At 37.8% G+C, this 23,735-nt stretch overlaps 1 protein-coding gene across 1 annotated transcript in view; it reads right to left on the reverse strand.

The window, feature by feature from the left end:
• Positions 1-23,735, reverse strand: part of ERP44 (endoplasmic reticulum protein 44) — a 55,466-nt gene that overhangs the window by 12,947 nt on the left and 18,784 nt on the right. The window contains exons 2-6 of the mRNA XM_055798592.1: positions 21,322-21,394; positions 19,392-19,431; positions 16,162-16,277; positions 4,343-4,527; positions 3,754-3,869 (exon numbers count right to left, since the gene is read on the reverse strand). Of these exons, the coding sequence (XP_055654567.1) occupies positions 3,754-3,869; positions 4,343-4,527; positions 16,162-16,277; positions 19,392-19,431; positions 21,322-21,394 (530 nt within the window). The remainder of the gene's footprint in view (positions 1-3,753; positions 3,870-4,342; positions 4,528-16,161; positions 16,278-19,391; positions 19,432-21,321; positions 21,395-23,735) is intronic.

Raw genomic sequence — 23,735 nt, forward strand, 5'->3', positions numbered from 1 at the left:
GATGTTGTCATACTATGTTGCTGTCTAAACTCACCAATTCCCAAACTCCACAATGTCACTTTAGTAAATTCCTCCTGCTCTTCTGGAATATTTTGTGATTTCTTAATCCCAGCCACAACAGAGCACCCTGAAAGCTGCCAGCTTGTGCCCCCAAAATTATCATCTCTTATTCAAACAAATGAGGACAGCTATGCATCCAACACAGGAGACAAAAAAAAAAAAAAAAAAGAAAGGAAATAGAACTCTCAACAGAAATAAACCCTTTCACCACCTTCAGACATTGAAAGAGGCCTCCTTTCCTCTCCCATGCCTTAATGTTCCAACATAACTCATGCTAGCAAGACAGAACTGACTGGCTGCACGTGCCAGAAAAGAGTAAATGAGCTACCCATTTCTTTTCCTTTTAGCTTAGGCTAAAAGGTAAGCATGTCAGCCTTTGGGGCACGTTAGCTAAGTGTTCCAGCTTCTCCAGTTATAGTATCTCTTTTGTGGACTCAATATAAGCATTGGTGAAGACTGATTAAGGATAAGACTGATAAGGGGGAGGAAAAAAAAAAGAAGTAAAAATATCTCAATTTATCTCACTGCAAGATGAGGTAAATCTTCCAGGGGTCTAAACAATTTAGAGGGTCAAGGGAGGGTGGAGTACGAGATCAAAACATAATTACTTTGAGTTAAGCCTTATATTTTTGGTCCAATTGTCCTTTTCTTATCACATTCAAAAGATGTCTTGCATAGTATGTTACATCTCTAAACTGGTACAAATACTGATAGGTGTATGTTTTAAAATGCATTTTTGTATTCCAGACATAACTGCTCCCATAATGTGAAATTACGCTCCTTTGTGACCATCATTAATTACTGAGGTAAACCACTTGCATCCTAAACAACCCTTCACTGAAGAAGAAAGTGAAGACATAGAAACCACCTGTCCGATCACTGCTTGGTAAACTGATAATAATCTATAATGAAATACATGCTCCAGGGTAAACCTGTGGTGGAACCCAGAAGATATTCTTCTGTGTTCTTCCACTTCAGTAGCTTCAGTTGTGACTGATTCACTTCAGATAAATAAACAGGGGACACGATGTGAAAATCCCAAATGCCTGAAGATACACCTTTTTAAAACAACTACCAAAATGGAAATATTTCAGTTTGCATTTTGTCTCTTCTTGAAGCAGTAACGTAGACAGTGAACCTCCTGGAACCACACAACCCCAGCTCCCCATCATCCCTCACACCCATTTCTTGCTAACAAAATTAAAACAGTTCCTAGATTCTTTACTCTTTTTCATGAGTTCATATAAGCCTTTTAAGAGAAAAGTGTTTTTTTGGCTGTTTTTGTTCTCTGCATTTGGCTTCCTATGCCATGGGTCAATCACACAAGGCCATTCTCTTGCATGTCTACAAACATTTCAGATTTATCCCTGATTCTACTTCTAAAATCTACCTCTAACCATCTCTTCCTCAGTATCCTCCTGTCTTCTCTCATTAATTTTGCTCTGCGGTCACCTCAGATCTTAACAGAACTGTAAGGATTATTTAAGAATAGTTCTAAGCATCAAGATGATCTGCAACTACGTACCATTAATAGAATTTAAAAAGAAGTTATTACCACTACCTAAAGCCACAATAACTTTGACATAGCAGGGAACAGTTCTGCCTTGACAGAAGTTAGTGAAGTAATTATTTTTTTTCCTGTCAAATTGATAGGTTTGAGTTTATTTTAGCTTACTACAAGTTTGAACATGACAGCACGTTACCATATACCACCCAAACCATATACCTGTTGAACTCTGTGCATAGCAAAACAAAAAATGCCTCCCAGGGGCTGTTAGATGCCCAGTCAGAAGGGTCTGGCTGATCAGCGCCAGCTCCCCATGAAACATTTTGTTATACATAACCGGAGTAGAAAGCACTGCTATATAGCTAGTATCTCCCTCAGAAGTCTTTTCACATGTAATTTGTTAGGAAGCATGAGAACCACAGCCACTCAGAGATGAAAATGTTTAGTTTCCAATGTTGCTGTCTGGAAGGCTGCACCTTAAAACACAAACAGCTCCAAGCTAGGAAAGGAATGGATGTCTGGAGAAAAGAGTAACAGCAAGCTCACTGTGTAGTTACGTGGGCAGGGTACAAATAATCAACCTCTGATCTGTTCCATTATGTTTGCTTATATCTAAAGAAAGAAAAAAGAAAAACCCCATAGTAACTACTTCAAGGACAGTGTCCAACAACCAAATGCTAACACTGAGCGGTGGGAGAGTATTTCTCATTATACAAAGTTGACAAATAGCAATATAAAGATGAACAGACTCAAACAACAGGAGAGAGGATCTTAGAAGTATTGATACCTTACTAATGATGTTTTAAGAGGCATTCCTGAAAAGGATGACAAGTCATACGAGGGGGACAAAAAATAATTTAAAATTCTAATAACAACTCAGATTGGCTGCCCTGAGAACCAGTATGGACGCGCTCATCAGAAAACACTTGGGGTTAAGACTGATAGACCTACAGACCACAGACTTACAAGACTTGATTATTTGCTCACAGCCAAGGCTGCTTACACAGTCACAGGGTACCTAACTGGGAAATGATGGAAAGGAAAGCCATGTGTACTCTTGCACATTACAAACACTCTCTCACACCCACACACTTTTTTTGGAGACATACTAGAAGAGGCATCAGTGACTGACAAAAAAAAATTTGTGCAAACAGATGAAACATTTTCTACCTTGATAACACCTCTCAGTTTCACCAATATTCTTCGCTACATCCAACTCAAAAAACTGTCAGGGTGACTGTATATGGTATAAAAGCTAGTATAATCCATGCAAATTCCCTGGTCTTGGAACTGCAGGTAGACTGCAAACCACTGCATTCACATTTATGCCCAATCACCTTAAAGTGGGTGGTGCTGCCACATTAAACACTGCAGAGAGAATCTATAATTGCATTTTATTATGCTACTTAGAAAGGGATCACTCAGTCATAATTTATTATTCTTCTTCCAGTGAAGATCTTGTAATATTTTAAATTATCACTGTAAAACTGTGTAACAAGGAGAAATTTAAATTTCTGTAGGTTTTTCTTCTAGACTCACACTATGTAGCTCAACAATGCAATTCCCTTTTTAACTGTTACTAAGCACAGTGACACAGAACTTGCATGAAATAGACCCAGGCATAGAAATCAGGCATTTTGGAACAAAGTTCTCTCCCCAACATCAGGAAGAAGTGAGCAAGTAACTATAAAATTATTGTTACAGGAAAAAAGGAAAAAAAAAAAGTCCCACCTACAAAAAGAAGGAACTTCCTCCTGTACAAAAAACCACCATAGTTTAAAGAAAAAAAAATTTAAGAGGTTGTAAAAAAAGTTACTCAGTCTGCAAAGCTGATAAAATGTTTGCCAAGAAGTTTTCAAACTCTTCCCAACATTTTCCCCTCTCCCTCCAAAGAAGCAGGTTTTCGGGACACAACTGTCTATCATAACCCCCAAAACCTCGCCAGCTACATTTAAGTTATACTGACAAAAAGGAGGCAAAAAATGAAAGTTGGATTTCACACCAAACATTAAGGCTAGCAAGTGTTTTCTCCTCCAGTCCTTCTCTTAGTGTATTTATCTGTTAAGGTCTAGTCTCTTCAGTTATGCCACACAAAGTATTAAAAAGTCCATTCAATTAAATTAGATACAACTCATTAACATAATTTCAATAATGAAGTCATGCAAACAACAAATTTTAACACTTACCCGAAGGCAGACAGGAATACACAATCATCATGCAAAATATTCGCTACTCTTTCAAAGGTTCTGTAATTGTCAGAGTCCTTTTGCTCAAAGTATCCAACAATATTTCTTCTGCTGTGCTGTAAAAACAAAGGTTAAATTATAACTTACCTCAAATTATCAAAAACTATCATCACTCCCTAAGGATATTAAATACGGAGGTGCCATTCATTCAACAGTCAATAACCAAGCAGAAATTATTTCTTTTCTGCCTTTTCAATATCCAGAAGCATCCTTGTTAATATTTTTCCAGTGAGGAATTAGGAGTGTCTTGTTAAATACAACACATGATTCTTTTCAAATGATTAAAAGTAAAATAATTTGGTAGTGGAGTTACTGTTACAAAATTAATGCAGTTGAAAGTGATTATATTGGAATAATTTGTAATACTCGAAATGACCCAGTTTTCTACTCTGCTTAAATAAAAGCACTCACAAAATTTCTGAATGCAAAACAAAGAAGTAAATATGTACTTCAAATATATTACATTTCACTAGTCCAACATTAAAAAGAAAAAGAAACTATTTAGAAGGAATAAAGTTCAAAGACTTACATCAAGAGAACTGATTTCTTCCAAATCCTGGACCTCCCGAACAGGGTTGCTCTTCTGCTGCCTGATATAATCTGCTATTGCTGTCACAGATCTCTGGCCCCTGTATTCTCTCTTCATCATCATTCCATTCCGGAAGAGTTTCAGAGTTGGATACTTGCTTATCCTGTATCTCTGAGCTATATCCGCTAAAAAGAAATCAAAAAAATAAACCCAAAACTGTACCAATACATAAATACACTAAACATGGTATCTTATACAAGTGTACGTGCACATGTAAGTGGCATCTCTGAACAAGTAGTTCCACATCTTTAAACAAGAACACTCTAAAAAACCCCAACCAACCCAAACACCACCACAGGGGACAGAACAGATAGCAGGTACAGTATTTCACACATGTACTAATCTTCATAAAAAAACCCATGACCAAAATCTGGAGTAAGTAAAGACTCAACTTTGTCAGCTATAGTAATTTAGTACAGCTCCTATGAACAACTAGGAAGGCTGATTTAAGAGCACAAGAACATGAGAATCTTAAAATCTTGCCAAATCACAATTAACCCCCATAAGAAAATTTTCATAAAATAAACCATCCCGTATTTTTCTTTAAACTCACTATGATTTTTATCTCAATTACAGTGCTGGAAATATAACTGTCATATCTAAAATTTTAGAGAATGTGAACCCTGCGCAAAGTATTTCTTGAAGCCTATGAAGGCCAGAAGACTGCTGTTACAGTTCTGAGCTGTTCAAATTTTGAATAAACACAAAATTTCAGGTTTGTAAATTAAGGCAAACACCACTCTGGTCAACTAGTGTCAGCATTCCCTTCAAGGCAGTTCTTCATTAACATCTATACACGCAGCCCAACCTTCTTCTAGACTTGGATAGCACAGAGCTTCTCCATGCAACAAAAGTAACACATATATGTGTTCATCTAGCATAAAAGCACTAGCTATTTTCACCTTTATATAACAGGTCGGCTATTTAAGTTATTCACAAGACTTACAAATGTAAAAGAATAAAAAAAGGGAAGAGGTTCTACAGTAAAATTAGAAGGGCAGCGAAGAAGAAAGCCAAGCAGAAGCAATGAAGCCCAGTTTCCCATGAATGTGCATCCTGTGCCCCTTATCTTCAACCACGGCTAAAGTGATTTGGTTCTTCACTACGCCCCACCAGAATACTTCAACTGTCCCCTTGTCCCTCTTCCACTTTGGTTAATCACTGGGCCACAGCAGGTTGCAGTGTAGGTGTTGCAGCTAGTTCCCAGCTATGCATGGCATACTCAGCAGGGTCCACTAGCCCTGAGTTTTTAAAGCAACTTCTGCTACAGTGTAGAAATTGGTTTTGTGCATCTCCAATATCTAGCAACCGCTTTAATCAAAGTTTGCAAGTACTTAATGGCTTTGAATGCCCTTCCCTCTTTCAGATGTTGCTGAAGTTCAGCAAAAAGCTTCAAGGAGTTTTTATGAGGAAGGACTGGAGAAAGAACATAGCCTTTGGATTACACTTTGCATTCTTAGGAAAACAAGACTGAAAACAAACAACAGAAACAAAGCATGTATGCGAAGTAGATTTGCACAATTTCCTTTCATTTTTGCTTTGGTTAATTATGCCCTCCTGTTCATTCCTCCCCTGGAAATATATCTAGAAACAAACAAACAAACAAATCATCTCACAGCTCCTGTGAAAACTGGGTGTCTTCTATTACAGAGCGGGATGTAGTTTAGGCAAATGTAGTTTAGGTAGATGTTGGTACCTAAATCCAAGTAAATCCCAAAATACGAGCAGTATGCCCACTTTTCAGAGCTGCTTAATCATTTGAGGTGACTCACTGCAGCCAACCACACACACCTCTGCTTCCTCTTCTTCCTTTCTCTCTCAAGGAGAGAGACACTGAACTTCAGAGTGATTTACCCTTTGGAGACAGAAAAGTTTCATCCAGTCAACAGAGAGAGGAGGGGATTGAAGTGTAGGCTGAATGCGTGTCCTGTTAGTGTTCGCCAACTCCTTTAGAAGCCAAAAAGTACACCTCAGGTGAGCTGGATTGGTCCACAGCAGGAAGGCAACCAAATGAGGGTCCATCCATGCTTTCTATCTTATCTTACACTTAACTCTTTTCTAAACAGAATGGAGACAGAAGTCCTGTGAAAACTGCTATTTAGAGACAGCTGCCATGAACAAACCGCTGATACTGGGCAGATGACATAAACCTCTCAGGTGCAAACCGAAATCAAACCCCTGTGTAACTGGAAATCATTCCCCTGTGGAACTGTGCCTGTAACTGTCCTCCAGCACATAAAGCTCTACACCTCTTTTGAACTTCTGTGAGATTAAAAAAACAAAAAAAATCTAAATTCCCTGCTGCCTGGAAAACTCTGAGTGAAACCCATCAGTAGTTTTAATCACTGCTGAAACACTACTAATCTCTTGCAGCTTCAATTACTGAAAAATACCTTTGTACCAGCTGCACAACTGAAACAAGTCTGAGAACTGAAAACAAAACATGCACAGCAAAGGAATAAGAACCAGTTCTACTCTACAAAATGTTCTTGAGCATCCCTCAAACCAGTAGCTTTACCAGCTAAGCCCAGTTCCAAACGAGCTTTGCATCACTATAACTATCACAGAATTCAGCCTATCAATTTTGACTAAGAAAGGATTTGACCTGTTCCCTAAGTATCACAGAAACGTTTTTTAATGCACTAATTACAGTTAAAATTAAGGGTAAGATATTTTATGTCCTCGGTTCAGAGTTCTTTTATGTCAAATTAATACAAATTTCTAAAGGAAAGATGCCAACATGTTCAAAATTAATGGGTATTAGATCAATACTGTTTTCTTCCTTTAAATTCCATCAATTTTTAGTTAAAGTGCCGAACAGCTGCCTGCAAGAAAGTGGCAGGTATAGAGGGGGAGGAATCACTTTGTATTTGTTTGGCAGAAGACAAACATCAGCAGATGAGGCATTTGCTGCCCTTCTCTCCTATTCATAGGAGGATCTTTGGTCTGACAGTATGTCAGTCTATCGAACCTTGACCTGGGTCTGGTAAGAGACAATGAGCACAGAAACCCGTTGAGATTAAAGACTGTTACTGTTACAGAACTCCACAGCAAGAGAACACCAAAACTACACTTTCTGGTCTCACAACATGGACTTTTCCTTCAGGTTATTTCCACAGTTACAGGAGGATGCAGAGGTTGTAGAATGAGCATTCAGATTGCAGTCCCTAGGGATGTGGATCTTCATCAAGTGCTGAAGTTGTGTAAAAAAAATTAATGGTAATAAAATGACCACTGTCAAGACTGAATTCAAACATTATTTCGTAAGTCAGAACTTGCATGCTCTTTACAAATTACATTGAGATTCCATGAATACTGGTATTTGAACTAACAGAGAGAGATGACAGTCCTACACAAGTAAGTATTTGAAAACCATCTTTTTACAAAATATAAAATGCAAGTACATGAAAAATTGTTTGAATTCATTCAAAAGTCAAATAAAGTAAACCTTAAATGCTTCATTAAGCCTTGGCATTTGATACAGGTAGAGTTAGCATAAGCAGAGCAACTACAAAATTATATTCCTTTTAAAATTGGAAATACACAATGCAAATACATGGAATATTGCTTGAACTAATTCACTGATTTCATTAGTTATAGTAAATCCTAAATTAAATTTTTAAATATTTCCATTCTCACTGCCTATTTTCTGATGAAAAAGAGGTATTTGAAACAGATAAGGATAACCTACCTAAAGAAAAAAAAAAAAGTCTCCCAGCTACAACTTCACATTTTCTTCAGCTACTAAGGTACCTACAAAGAACAAACCTTGTGTTTGTATTTTTCCCAATTAATCGTTAAATCACAAGACTAGCATCTATGCTACCAGAAAGGTTTCACACTATTTATGATAGGAAGCTACACTGACATACTTGATCGTCTTCTACAAATCAGGAAATTTCAGGCAGAGCAATGACTTGAATTCTGATGATTCTCACCTCCTTGTTTTGCTGTTAGCATACAACCACTTCTAAACCACCCAGACTATTTTCTACTATTCATTCTATAAACTCCAACAGGAATGTCTTCACAGTCACTCAGTTCTCTTCATAGATGTGCTGTATTGATACTTCTCCTGAACTCAAGGGAAAGCAAAGCTGCTTCTTACAATAGGGAAGAGACAGCAGCTTTTATTATTTTGAAAGAAACTTTTACATGAAGCTTGACATTTACACCCATATTTTCTAAGACACTCTCCCCACATCATCTTCGGAGCAAGATCCTCCAAGAAAACATGCTTTGTGAGCCACATCATTTGTAATCTGTATCTTTATCATATGTTTGCACTGCCAGCCATTTCTCTGTTGTCTGACCATCCTGTGTTCCTCTACTTAAAGGAATGCCAAAACTCATTTTTTAGGGGTGTGTTGGGTGTTTCACATGGTGTGTACACACATTACCCAAGCTACAGCTTCAAGCAAGCACACACCCCGTGACTTAATTCCCCAAATGATTCAGACTCAATTGTTGTAAGTTAACACCACAACACACTGTTCAAAGAGTTCTGCTAGTATATCAGATCACGTCACCGAGAATCTCAAGGCTATTGTCACTAAATTAAAATTAAATGCACAATGCAGAGTATGTTGAAAAACTGCACCAAGACGCACTATATTGAAATGTGTGGGATTGAGTGCACCCTCAGTAAGTTTGCAGATGACACCGAGCTGGGCAGGAGTGTTGATCTGCTTGAGGGCAGGTGGCTCTGCAGAGGGATCTGGACAGGCTGGAACGATGGGCCAAGGCCAGTTGTGTGAGGTTCAACAAGGAGAAGTGCCGGGTCCTGCATGTGAATCACAACAACCCCACACAGTGCTATGGTCTTGGGGAAGGGTGGCTGGAAAACTGCCTGGGGGGAAAGGACCTGGGGGTGGGGGTGGACAGCCGGCTGAACACGAGCCAGCAGTGTGCCCAGGGGGCCAAGAAGGCCAACAGCATCCTGGCTTGTATCCCCCCAGTGTGGCCAGCAGGACCAGGGCAGTGATCATTCCCCTGTGCTCGGCACTGGTGAGGCCCCACCTCAAATCCCGTGTTCAGTTCTGGGCCCCTCACTGCAGGGGGGACATGGAGGTGCTGGAGCATGTCCAGAGAAGGGCAGCGAAGCTGGTGAAGGGTCGGGAGCACAAGTCTCATGAGGAGCAGCTGAGGGAACTGGGGTTGTTCAGCCTGGAGAAAGGGCAGCTCAGGGGGGACCTTATTGCTCTCTACAACTACCTGAAAGAGGCTGTAGGCAGGTGGGGGTTGGTCTCCTCCCAGATAACAAGCAACAGGATGAGGGGAAATGGGCTCACATTGTGGCAGGGGAGGTTTAGATTGGATATTAGGGAAAAAATCTTTACTGAAAGGGCATTCAAGCATTGGAACAGGCTGCCCAGGGCAGTGGTGAAATCACCACCCTTGGAGTTATTTAAAATTAAACACGTAGATGGTGGTGCTTAGGGACATGGTTTAGTGATGGTTTTGCCAGCCCTGGGTTAATGGTTGGACTTGATGATCTCAAAGGTCTTTTTCCAACCTAAATGATTCTGTAATTCTATGAAGTAGGTTACCACCCACAATGTAGTTAAGGTCCTTCCTACTGAAGGACCAGCAATATTTACAAGGGTCAGGGTATCACCCTACCATTAACTCAAGCCACTGTCTTAGTCTTCCATGGTCATAATTCATACTGCCATCCAACAAATACTTAGATTTTAAGTCTACAGGACTGGCTTTCAAAAACATGTCCACTAGGATTTGAACAATATTGAGAATTATCCTAAATACCCATCTCATAATATAAGGCACCACCTGAAGCAATTCACATGCCTAACAGAGGACTACAATAGCCTGAAAAAATTATCTGGGGGGAAAAAAAAAAAAAATATCTTAAGTTCCAAAACTCAACCCCCATAAAAATAATCTTTGAAAATATTCAGTGTTCCTTTTTCTAAGGAGAGTCTTAATGTTGTCTGAGGAAGAACTAGGACAAACCCAGGCTACTGCACTTCCTAATTCTGTTTTCACATGATGGATACAGGAGTTGTGTAGCTACATATATATATATATATTTGTAGTTGAATTTACTGGATCTAACTAAGCTTTTTTTGTGTCAAATCATCTTAATTCTTCCTCACCCTTGTGCAATACCTTCTATCTCAAAGGGAAAAAATTCCTGCAGCTGTGTATTTGAAGCTGGGACAACCAAATGAGTATTCTGCTTGCTCATTTGAGATCAATCGCATCTTTTCAAGTCCCTCAGGCTACCTGCCAGGGCACACTACAGATGAGAAATTAAATCTGTCTTTGATAGGTACCTTTTTACTTATTCCACAGGCTTTTTTCTCTCAAGTTCACTGACAAATGCCTTTTTGCCTCCTAGTTCCCCACATACAGCACTACATTCACCTTATGCTTAAGTGTTTCATAATATAGCATTAATTCTCCCCAGTTAAACTACTCTTCTCCTGACAGTTGCACATAACCATAAGACCTGGGAATATTCACAGGAAGCAGAATTAGAAAGGAACTTGGAAGACCATCTAAACCAGGCATCCCACCCCGATGCCTGTGATACTGGTGACTTGTATAATGGACCAAAACAGGTACAAGAAAAGCAATCAATGACCTACATCAAACTCAGCTACTAAGAAGCTGAGTAACAACAAATCTAGACCACCTTCTGCTGCAAAGGAGCATTCACAACAGCCATGCCTGCTTTTAGCGGGGCCTCATCAGTAGGCATCCCATAACCTTTTCCGACAGGCTAACAAAATGGCTCTCCTGAGGAGAGCCATCAACCACCTCTCTGAATCACTTCCACTTTTTATTTTAGCCAAATAACTTTCAGACCAGTGTTTTTTTTCCAGGCAAAGTGGCACAAATGCAATGAAATCCTCATTTTTGTTTATAGTTTCATTTATAGTTCATTTATGAACCTCCAAATTTGTTACCGTACTGAGTTATTTTGCTTACCAAAGACACAGCAGCAATACAATTTAAGTAACTCTCTGAACACTAACATTAGCAGACATTACAGGAATAGCCAGACCCAGAGAGATCAGCAGCTCAAGTAGTGAATGTGAGTACCACTCATGGCCATTTTCCAAGAAAAACCAATAGCCCCCTAATCAGTCTGTCTAGCAAAGCACTTATCAACACCCCACCAGTGAGAAGTTGTTTTCTGTTTGGAAACACAAAGATTTATTAAAACCCACTGCTATTTTTTATTACTCCACAACCAAAGGAAATACTGGTGTAGTAGAATTAAAACCACAATATATACTTTAGTTTATAAGAAGTCTGTACCATAATTCCTAATATTGAATTCACAGAAACTGTTCAAAACCAACTCTCCTCCAGAAACACGAGTTCTCTGTGACTGAGTATTGCAGTATAGAAGCACATAAACACGGAAAATCCATGGTACCAAGTGAGCTTCCAACATTGAGGCTTAACACAAAGGATAAAAAAACCCACAAGCAAGCAAAAAAACACCCAAACTAAAACCTTCCTAATAATGTATATGCAGAAGGATCTTCTATAATTTTATATAGAAGGTCACTTTTATTAGGTATTACAGAATAGAGGTGCATAAATTTTAAGGTAAGTGAGTTACTAAATCAAACACACCAAAACCACTAACGATTTCAACAGCAAACAACGTAGCGGAACTTGGAGATTTCTAAGCTATAAAAGGATAAGGTCTTGGAAACTGAAGAAGTACCTGCTTCATCAGATTTATCTGTAGTGTGTGTTCCACATCAGCTTAAAAATAGCTGGATGACTTAACTTACACATTTCAGTTATAAATATCTTCCACAATATTATAAATTGGTATAAAATGTAACGCATATGGAGGTTTGATATAGTTTTAATGTTTAGATTTTGTATTTCATCACATTGGGGCCTATCATTTCCCAGAAAAACATCTTTATATTGGCTATAAGAGCAGACAGAATGATGGTTTTGTCATTAAGAATCAAACATTTGGCGGTGCATCAATAATTCTCTTTAATTTGCTTTACCCTCAGAAGCTGGCGTGAGCTGTTGGGCCCTGCAGTGTGCTTCAATAATAGTACATTAAATGGAAAGTATCTATGCCTGGCTGACCATTCTGAAAGCTGTTTTTGAGTGGCCTGAAATCAGCTATTTGGACTCCCTACAGAGACTTGCCTTCAAAAAGAAGCAGATCATTTGTAGTGCAAATAATCCACCATCTCTAGAACATCATCCTAATAGTGAACTACTAGTGGTATGAAATCTGCAGGCATAATAAACCCCAAAATATTGGCAAAAACATTCTAGTGTTGCTATAATATGTAAACACAAGCAAAAATATAAAGGTCAAATGGGGGGTGGGGAGAGACAATAACAATCTTGACTCCAGCATTTAGTAAACTATTACAGCAGGCCCAAGCTGGATAACTGAGTAATATTCACCCTCTTACTATAAAGCTGCTATTACATCCATCAAAATCAAAGTTAAAATACTTAAAACTTTAGGACATACACAACAACTATGTGCCATAAAACATACCATTGCTTACAACCCAGTAAATAAACACTAGGAACCAGGAATGACCTATGCAGCTTTACTATTCTAATTCAAAAAGGCAATGCAAATTGGGGAAAAAAGACTTGGTCTGTCACAGGATTTTATTTTTAGTTCTCACATTTTACAGCTTCTGCAGCACTAGTCATGCTCATCATCCTCTTAAGTTAAGGACACAAATAGTAAGTACAGAGAACTCATAGTATTCCAGTAATAAAAACAAAGACCAAAACACCTGGCTGCCTCATACTACTTAGCCCACTACACCTACTCCCAGGGGAAGGAAGACAATCTCTGCTGTAACATCTTCTCCTCCATCCAGGCCTTAGCTCTCTGTAACAAGCTCTCATGAGCTCAATTCAATGAGCACATGAGAAGATTAAGCAATAAGCTTCTAAGGTGTTTCAAATACTTGGGGAGGGGAGGGGGGGGAGGATACGGGATGGGACGACAACACATCACTGTTTTTAGGCATAACGGCTAAGACAAGAACATCTCTAAACACTGGGTATCCAGCAGCCCAAAGACTCTCTGAATTACCCAAGCAACTAAAGCTACAGCAAACAAAATAAGGACTTCAGTTAATGCAAACCTTAACAATAAAACTCGACATCACAGGCTGATGTTGAGTACAGACTTACTACAGTATTTTGTGAGAACTTTACAGAAAGTTTCATTGTCAATATCTTAACTCAATGAAAAGATGAGCCAACCAAACTGTTAAACACTGAGATAATACTTAAGGACAACCATAAAAGGTTGTAGTAAACTGGAAGTACGAATGTCCTTAATTCTCCCCTTCTCCCCAACTGATTCAAGGTTATTTGAAAAACTATTACTGATGAAAGTGTTAGAATATATACAAAAGTATAAGTAAAAGTAATTTCAAGTATGTAGAGTGACTGGCTTAATAAGCTGATACAAACCTAATCATAACACTTGCTATTTATTTGTGTAGATCCTGCAGTAGATCTCAGAACAAAGAAAGACAAAAAACTCAATTAGAAAAATCCAGCAAAGACTGCCTGTCAGGCTTTGCCTTCAATATACTCCTCCAAAGGATTTCATTGCCTTACTTGAAAATTGACTTCTAGGGATGGAAATTACGAGTACTTAATGCTATGCTTTTGGTTAAGATCTCCCAGACACACCATATAGATGGATGATTGCAAGTAGAAGAGAATACCAAGTGTGAAAAAAAGAAGCTGAAAATGTAGTTAAGTATTTGAGATCTGGGAGGGTATTCCAGGTCCAAAAAACCTGAAAACACAAAAACCAACCTACCAAAAACACACAACCACACACCCCCGGCCAAAACCAAACCCTCACAAACCCCCCAAAAATCTGTGATACTGGAAAAGGCTACTCAGGAAGGAGGTAGGAAATCATTCACTTAACAGAGACAACATTATAATGAGAAAGAAAAAATGCTATTGGACTTGTAAGTTAGGGAGACTAAAAAATATCTAATGTAGCACATTACATACAGCCAGGTCTCTTCATTCTGCCGCTGCTCTGGAAATGCTCCAGGCAGTTACAGAACTGCACTGTTCTACACTGTATTCAAGCCACTAGATCTGCTCAGAGGAGGAGATTCTACAGCCATGTGCCTAATGTAACCGCTCTTCAAAAACACCAACATTCAAACTTTGTATCAAGTTTGTATCAAGACATATGTATCAAGACGTAACTACCACTCCAACACAGGAGGGTACCTGAGCAGCTTTGAAGCATGCAGCCGCCTTATGTGAATACTGTTGCACCTCTTTTCCAGCTGAGGCTATAAAGGGGTTCCCATATGCCAGTGATTCAAAGATTTAAGCCCAGAGGCATTTACGTTTCCTGTGGTCACGAACTGGTCTTACTGATCTTTGGGAAAAGACAAATCAGAATTTCCTTGGCCACTCCCACCAGTTTGAAGAATCAGCTTATTTTACATTTCAGATACTGAGTGGATTCTGTTTGCTCCCATGAAAGTTTGGTGGTTTGTGGGGGTTTTTTTAATGCTTGAGATCTCTTTCAAGATCACAAGATAGGCTCTCGTACTGTTGGGCAACTACATGCATGTATACAAAACAGAGCACACAATGGTGCCAGTGGAAGACTGACTTACTGACTTTTAAATCTGCAAGTAAGAACCAAGACACTTCAAGCCGAGAATTCTCATTATATGGAAAAATCCTCTCTAACATCAAAAAAGTTAGATTGTCAAAAGGGGAAAGAAAAAAGTAAATGAAATCAAATAATTTTCATAGATACGCATTTTCCTGTCCTATAAAGTTCTCTCTTTAGATAGACACAACTATTGGGTCAATGTAAGTGTCAGGAATATGCTGCAGATATAAACTAATAACTCTGTGCAGTGATTCCTCAGCTGCAGTGCTGCTTACAATTTCGTAAAGCCCAAATATTATAATCAGTATTGATTAGAACTGAATTCCTGCTGTTAGTACTCTTTGGAAATCGCAAGTCACTGCAAGAAATTATACCTGTGAATGCTGTAAAACTCTGAGAAGCATAAAACGATACAGCTGATACTATACTACAAAAAGCACTGTAACAAAAACCTCAGTGCTATCCATTTGTCTTTCAATATGCAGCAGATGTTCCTTACATTTTACTTATTATGGGATTAAAAAGCAACGTTTGGGATTAATACCAGCATAAAATGAGTAAGGTTTGGCATATCATTTTCATGTATTTACAGATGTGGGGAAAACCCAACAGGTAACCATTTGTTAGTGTGTGTACAAATAACAAAGCAGAAAAGCTCTGATCTCCTCCTGGCTATGTGAAAGGCAACTTAGAGTCCACCATGACTCCTAGTTGGAAGGAAGACCTGAGCAGAACATATTCTTGATGCTGACAATGGAAAGTTACCTCTTCCTCTTCTTGGTAGTGAAGACCTGCACCATTTGTTGCACTAGTGTTTCTCTGACACCTCAATAAGCCAATTCAATTTATAATCCCAGTCCTTTTTTTCCCCATTAAATGAGAGAGGCTGAACTCATATAAATGTATGTTTATGGATGCAATGAGAAAGAAACACTGGAGAATGCCCTTACAAATTTGCAAAAAGAGGTTCACTGATGTATACAAGCAACTCTGGGCTAAATGATGAGGCAGGTACGGCTCCATCTCAGATTGCTGTCTAATATATTGTTTGATGCAATGAGTAATTTATTGGCAGGATAGCATGGAAAAATCTAAATTGGGGTTTACTTACAATGCTGATCGCAGTCTACTCTAGCAAACACCACTTGATTCTTATCTGGATATTCTTCCTTAATTACGTTAGAAGCTTCCTCAAAAATAGGATGCAGCATTTGGCTGAAGCGGCACCTGTGGATAGAACACAAAATCATAACTTCAAAATATTAATTTGAAATGTTTTACTTGATGACTCTGGGAATATGTCAATATTTGAAAAAAAATGAAAACAAAGAAAGAAAAGCTACTGGAAAAGCACATCTATTGGTAATCATCCCAGTAACTAACTAGGTAAAAATAGGTTCAAAAGTAACTTAAATAATTCAGGTTGGGGTGGGGGGAAATCATTCTAGATTTATCTGCTTTATCCCCCATGCCTCCCTGCTTTATCTGCTTAGGAAACATTATTAATGCATTAAAAGTCTTCAGGAAATATATTCTATTCATGAAGTCTGCTCTTCATTTTTTCTACCTCAGTTATCCCTGGGCAAGTAATTTTAAAAATACAGTAAGAGATGTTACTTGAATTGTTGAGATTCAACTACTCACCATCAACTTCAAAAAATACCACAGAGATAACTTTCTAACAGTCAAAAATAGAAGTTATAAGTATTGCTTATTATATTATTGCTCAAGTTTGGTAGAATTTTAACAGACTGCTATTACATCACTATGAACAAAGAGAATCCCATGGGTCCCTTTGTCTAGTCATGTCAGATTCTGAAGCAAATTCTCTCTTTCTGCCCATGGAAAAGGCTGGAGCATTGGAAAGATGCCTTGGTGGCTTTGGGGAGTTTAGGGTAATAATGGACCTACGCACTAGTGTTAATATATATATAAAAAAAATTTATAATCTGTTCTTCTTAACACAGAGCAGAATTTTAAATTCAAGACATAAAACAGCACTGTGGAAGTTGACAGAATGAGACCTCATGGAGCAGACTTGCAATAAAACAGCCCGCACTGAAGCCCTGCTTAAACTTAGCAGCGATAGCCTGCGGATGCTGTTACGTCTACACACTCAAGTGAAGAGGCAAGTTTTGCTCTCAAAATACAAACAGGGCTTAAGGCCATTTTCTGAAAGAAACCTGCTCTGGGCAGGACAACTGTATGCTACCCATTTATGCAGCATGTTATGTTACATTCCTCATTCCTCGTTCTTCTCTTCTCACAGCAGAGTATCTACATCAGCAAAACTGTTCTGTTCTCATTCAAAGGTCAAGTTACATCAGAGGCTGGCAGCATGCTCGGTTGAGAGGTTATTACTGAATGCCTACCTGTAATGATCATAATTAAGGCTGTGATGTTTTAAAATTATGGCTTGCTATAATGTGAACCAACTTGCAAGCACATGCAAGTCTTTAAATTCAAAGCAAATCTATTCTACAGAGGATCTGATAACAGTGGGGATTTGCAGAGTGAGCTATGGCAATAAGGCCCTAAAACAGGATGCTTGTTACCTTATTATATTAAGTTTTAAAATACCAGTATACTCCCCTTATCACAGAAGTATCAGAACATAGTTTTTTACCCTCCTGCAGTACATTATTATATTAAGTTTTAAAATACCAGTATACTCCCCTTATCACAGAAGTATCAGAACATAGTTTTTTACCCTCCTGCAGTACATCTTCTGGAAAATCCAAAAATGATTTTTCAATTGCAATACAGACCCCAAATTTCAGTGTATTAAATTTACTCTCCAAGGTTTGCATTCCTTGGTTATCTTTATTAAAACCTTTTGAAGTAGCCCATGATCCACCAGCTATCTGCAGATCACAGACTGAAAATAACTATCTGAAGTTTCATTTATTTACTTATTTCAAAAGACAGCCTTTGCGGCATAATTTTATACAGAACAGGTAAGAGATTAGACCTAGTTTCTTTCTTAACTAGTTATTTAGTTGTACTATTGTTATAAAGAAAGACATTTCAAACAAACAGCTTACTTGGTAAACAAATGCAATCTCTCTAAAGAAAAATTCTACAGTTTCAAATGTGCCTCAATTTAGTCTGTGGTAGCAAATGAACAGATGCAAACTAATTGAACATAACAATTGTCTATAAAATGACAGAGGTATATACAAAGGTTATTAAACCGGTTTCGATTGGCATAATCTCTATCTTTATGCAAAGTTTAAATGAAGGCATTAAAAACATCTTTGAGAACTTCTGCATGAAAAGACTGGGTATGAATTTTTCAAAATCACTTTTACAAAACAATTCAAATTACCCTGCTACTAGTTGAATGAATTATCAGTAAAGGCAAACTGTAAATTTTTCATGTAAAGCTCTGTATGCTTTCTATTTCTAGGCCATACAAACCTACAGACTTAGACGTACAGTGGGATGTGAAGGAGGTGAAAGGAATCAGAAGTCTAATCACCTACATAACCTTTGAGTCTGAAGGCCAATGCTTTATGCTCACAAAGCAAAACAGCAGGGAGAGGAATATTTGAAGTGCAGTACTTTGGTTTATATATTGCTTTACTTCTAACCTCTTTTTCTATATTAATTTACATGTTAAATTTTACTTTCTCTGAACACTTTTTCTGGTTTCTTCCTCGCTAAAGATTCTTTTAAAAATATTAAGGGTGGAGCAGAACAGAACATTTAAAATTACTTCTTACACAATTTAAAAAAAAAGTGTATGGTGCTGAAATTAATTCTAACAATGAATCTGTATGCAAGTTTTTAAAAAACAAATTTTTTTCAGGTAAACTGTTCCCTTTCAGTATGTTTTTCATAATGTCTAACCCATCTGGCCCCAAATTCTTTCCTTTTCTGGATGCTCAGATTTCATCCCTCAATTATAATTTCTCTAGTTCTCCACTTGGAAGGTCTTCTAGATTAGAGGAGGAATTGATTTTTAGTGTAAATTCAAGCTGCCTTCTTTTTAGCACACAAGCATGGGACCAACATAGAATAAAACAGAAAAATGGAATATTTTGGACTATAGTATGATAAGGAGCAAAAAGTTAATGAAAACTGTCTAAGAGGGAAAAAAAAATCAATTACATAGCATGCTATACCATACTACTACAGAAGCCTTTTTTTTCTGATAGGAGCCCTGAATGGAAGAAAAGATGGCAGAACAGCAAAAGAGGAAGTAATCAGGACATAAAAAACCAACTAGTTTGAAAGCAACATATGACTGTATTTTCAATTACAAAACTATAGCCAAACATGAGTTTTCAGAAGAGAGAAGTTTAAACGTAGGAAAAAAACCCAACTTGTATAACTTACCAATCAGCATAAAAATTAACTAAAGCAACATCTGCATTGTCTGAGAGGAAAGAAAAAGAAAAAACCTAATGTCACATTGTGAAGCAAACCTCTTAGTGCTTTTATCTGAGATTATAAAAATACACACCACAATAATAAAAGCAAATATTTTAGATTATTCCGCATACAACTTAGTCTAATTGCTAGAAAACTGCCAGGATAAATCTTATCTGAAATTTAATCTATATTAAATGGGAAAGTGACAAAAGAAACCTTCAGTCAATAATTTTATTGACTTTATTGATATATTAGACAGAAAAAATGTCAATACTTAAGGTATTAAGACATCAAAGTAGTAATTAAGTAACACATGAGACAAAAAGTAATTCTGGATTTAAAATTAAGGCACTCAAAGCCAGAAGTTGCACTCTAGCATATCTTTTAAGCATTAGCTAGATTTTTCATAAGTGTTAAAAACAGTTAAAAGCTGAAGTGTTAGCTATTTGGGTTAGAAGAATGACCAACATGCAGTCTGCCTATGCAACTTGCTCTGGTTAGTCCTTACCTGCCTTATTTGCTAAGAACCTGGATACTAAGGCAAAAAGGTAGCAGAGAAATCTTTAGTCCCCAAAAAAGAAAAATGCTACAGGACAATAATACAAAAAATGCAATACTATAGGGATACATATGATGAGGTAGTAAAATCATGCTCCTGTATATTATTTTTCACATACCAAAAAAAAAAAAAAAGGAAAATAAATCAAAACCATGAAGACAAATCTCTTGCCCAAAAAATTAAATCGTGATATTTACACAGTATAACAACCATGCTGTAAATTCATTTTTATTAATAGTAGTGGCCTAGACATTGAAAAAAACTTGAAATAAATACTGGAACTATAGAGTATCAGCTGCAGCTTTATAAAGCAGAAGTTTGCAAGACAAATTTGCACTATTGACAAAGTTACAAAGCAGTTATGCGCAAAGATGCTGGAAGCCTGGAAAAGACAACATCAAGAAAAATACAACTCTTGAGAAAGCTGGGAAAAAGTACAGTTTTGATTAAAATTATGGCATTAAGATTTTCATTATCAGCAAAGAATGCAAGTGGTAAACAGGAAATTAACAAGCATAGAGAAATATAGAGTTACCTCCAAGGCATAAAGTATTCATTGAAAGTAATCAGATAAATTTAAAAAGTACTTACACTTTGCATATATTTCCTTTTATGAATAACGTTTTACAGAAGGATTTTACATTTTCCACTGTATACAAGTTATTTACAAACAGGTTTCATATCCCTCATCATACATTTACTACACAAAGCAATCCTGCAATAGTAGGCAGATTCTAGTAGAGACAAATAAAAGAGCATAAAGATTTTTTTCTCCATATATTAGAAAAAAGTTATTACATTGTTTCATATGAATATAACCAGATACTGGCAAACTGCGTACTTTTCAGGAGAAAAGGTTTCAAACAAGGAATACACATCTGTTTCATTTAGAGGTCTCCTTTCTATAAGCCACCAGAATCAGGACAATGCTTAACCTGAGGAAAAGCACAGCAGAACAAGCAAGATACTTAAGGCCCATCACCATGGGTTTCAGTTGCTGCTGTTTTGAGGGGAACTTCTAAGATGCTGCCTTGACAGGTTCTGCTTATGCATTCAAGCACTCCTATCTGCAAACAAGATACCAGCTATTTTTCTCAGACACTTCAATCCTCAGATTCAAAAAAAATCCTCGTTGAGATTACAATGAAGTTAATTTGTTGGGTGATACACTAGTTCAGACAGCTAATTTTGATCATAGGCTCTTAATAGCTCTGTGTCAATTGCAATTCATATATTCAAAGCTAGGGTATGCATATTCACTTAATAGCTTTGCAAGACTCGCACAGGTAAGTGACTGTAAACATACAAAGAAAAAATAATATTCAAAATACTTACTTAAAATGTCATCTATATTTCCACTATCTAGACTTGTTATTTCACTTCTTGTTGGATTAAAAAGCCAAGACACCTAAAAAGAGAAAGCAAACCAGTAAGGTATGTAAAGTTTCAGCAATAAAGTGGTAACATATCTATGATTTTAAACGATACAGTTCAAAAGCTGGAGAAGAGCAGTAAAAGAACTGTATGTAATTCAGTCTATGCATTTCAGCTGCCAGCAGTACTACAAATATACAAATAAACACTATTTACAGATTTAACATACTTTCATATTTAAAGCAAAATTGGCTCTCTCAATTTGATTTTCTATTATGCTGGCAGAAATGTTACAGGTAAATTTTGTACCTTTAAGAATAACTTACATTCATAAATTCACTCTCAAGAAAGAAATGAAAACCCAGTTTAGCCACCTAAATCTCACACAGCCCAGTAGCACATAGGCTCAGAGGTTTCACACAGAGACAAGTAATTCCTTCTGTCACTTACAGGGCTTGCCTGGCTAAAAATTTTCTCATTAGGTAAAGCTTGCAATTGCCTCCATTTGTATTGCTGTTTTAGAAAACAGTTTCAGTGTATCTAACTCAACTAGCTACAGTCTTTTATCTCCTTCTGTATTTTTTCTTGACACTGCTTCAGTTCCACCATATCAGACTATAAAAACTGAGACACCGCATCAGCCAGATCATTTCATTAGAGCAACACACGCATGACTCTTAATGCAACTATCACCGCAATACGCAGTTTTATGGAAGAGCACTCTCATGTTCACTGCAACAGGCTGAGTTCGTTTATCTCAAAATGCAGAAGTGAAAAGCGGGGTAGAGTTGCTGCTCTATCCCAGGTGAGAGGTATCTGTAATTTACAACTTATTTTTGCTTTGAGAGAGATAAGCCTGCAAGTTTTTGAACAGGACAATACAGATTCTGGTCTGGGATGCGAATGTTTTCACCCTGAGCAACCTGGTCAGAAAGTCAGCACCTGTCTAAGCAGGGCCAGGGCTTGGACCAGACACTCCACTGAGGTGCCTTCCAGCCTCATGTTTTCAGTGGATCTGTGGTTCCTCAGCTGACAGAGACGGCGGGAAAGGAAAAGGAACATTTTCAGTAGAGAACTGACAGGAACACACAGGTCAAGGAATCAGACAGAGACCAGAGACTGACAATGATATCTGAAGAATTAATTAGTCCTTGCACTGAGATGCAGTGGCACAAAACATATATACTACTGATGTTCCTGGAAATTTAGTTTAATCCTTGCAGCTGTAAAGAAAATCTGCTTATGGCTATGGAGTCAGAGCTGATTAAAGACACCAAGAAAAAAGCTAGCAGCATAAAGAGCATCCAAATAATGTCAAGTAGAGCAGTTGGATACAAGGATCCAGTGATACAAGGATATCTGTATTTATGGAAGAGCCTGAGACCCATCCTGGACCTATACTAGAACCATGACTACAAGCAACAAGCCTTCAGGGCACACTTGCCTTTGACACCATTTACAATTTATCAAAAGATTAATCCAGCATCAAACATCAAGTTTTCTAACATTTATGGAAAGCGTATATCAAATATTGGCCTCAAAAAAACCAGCCAAACTGTATGCCTGCTTTCATTAAGATCAGCTTCAAAAACTATGGCACACTTCTGCAGCAAGACAGTGTCAATAGCTCTCAAACTATCACTGTAAATGGCAAGCAGGTGAGATTTGCAGCAACCATTTTCAACTTCTTCTGATTTATGGATCACTAACCACTTTTCAGTGAAGATACCAATCCTTTCATATTTCCCATACAGAAGCCACTGGGCAGTACATATGCTCCATCTTACACTACAGGCTGAAACCCCACAAGCTGTTATAGTACAAAATATGTACCAGTGCTTCTCACTTGGTAATTGGACAAGAGACTAATCTTATATGCAGGTCTGAAGATCCGAGGCAGGGCTGCACAGCCTTCCTGCAGCACTTAAACTGCCTGACACAAATGTCTGAACTGTGGTTTTAAGATGACTGTAGAGAAACAAAACTAACAGTTGAGCTGTAAGGTCCATAATCAAAATTAAGTGTAATTACACGGTCTGCCAAAAAATATCTGATTAGGCAAGCTATGTAATGTACAAGTTGCAGCAGGCCAGTCTTGGGGAGGTTCCTTTGAAGATGCTGGTGGTGTTGACTGTTGAGCAGTCAGGGAGGACTGCCTTCAGTCTTTGCAAAGAGAAGCTACACACACATATATATATATATATGGACCCTGGCCCGCATCAGTCAGATTACTTTCAGATGAGTGACAGTCAATGGCAACCATCAGTGCTGATACCTTCCCATCATCCCTTCGGTGGTGCATGGGATGACACTTCCATAGTGTTGCTATAGGGAGGTGCTGGTAGTAAGTAGTTATATTTATAGTAATAGGTCAG

This window comes from Falco peregrinus, chromosome 3 (assembly GCF_023634155.1).
Source record: "Falco peregrinus isolate bFalPer1 chromosome 3, bFalPer1.pri, whole genome shotgun sequence".
Classification (NCBI taxonomy): domain Eukaryota; kingdom Metazoa; phylum Chordata; class Aves; order Falconiformes; family Falconidae; genus Falco; species Falco peregrinus.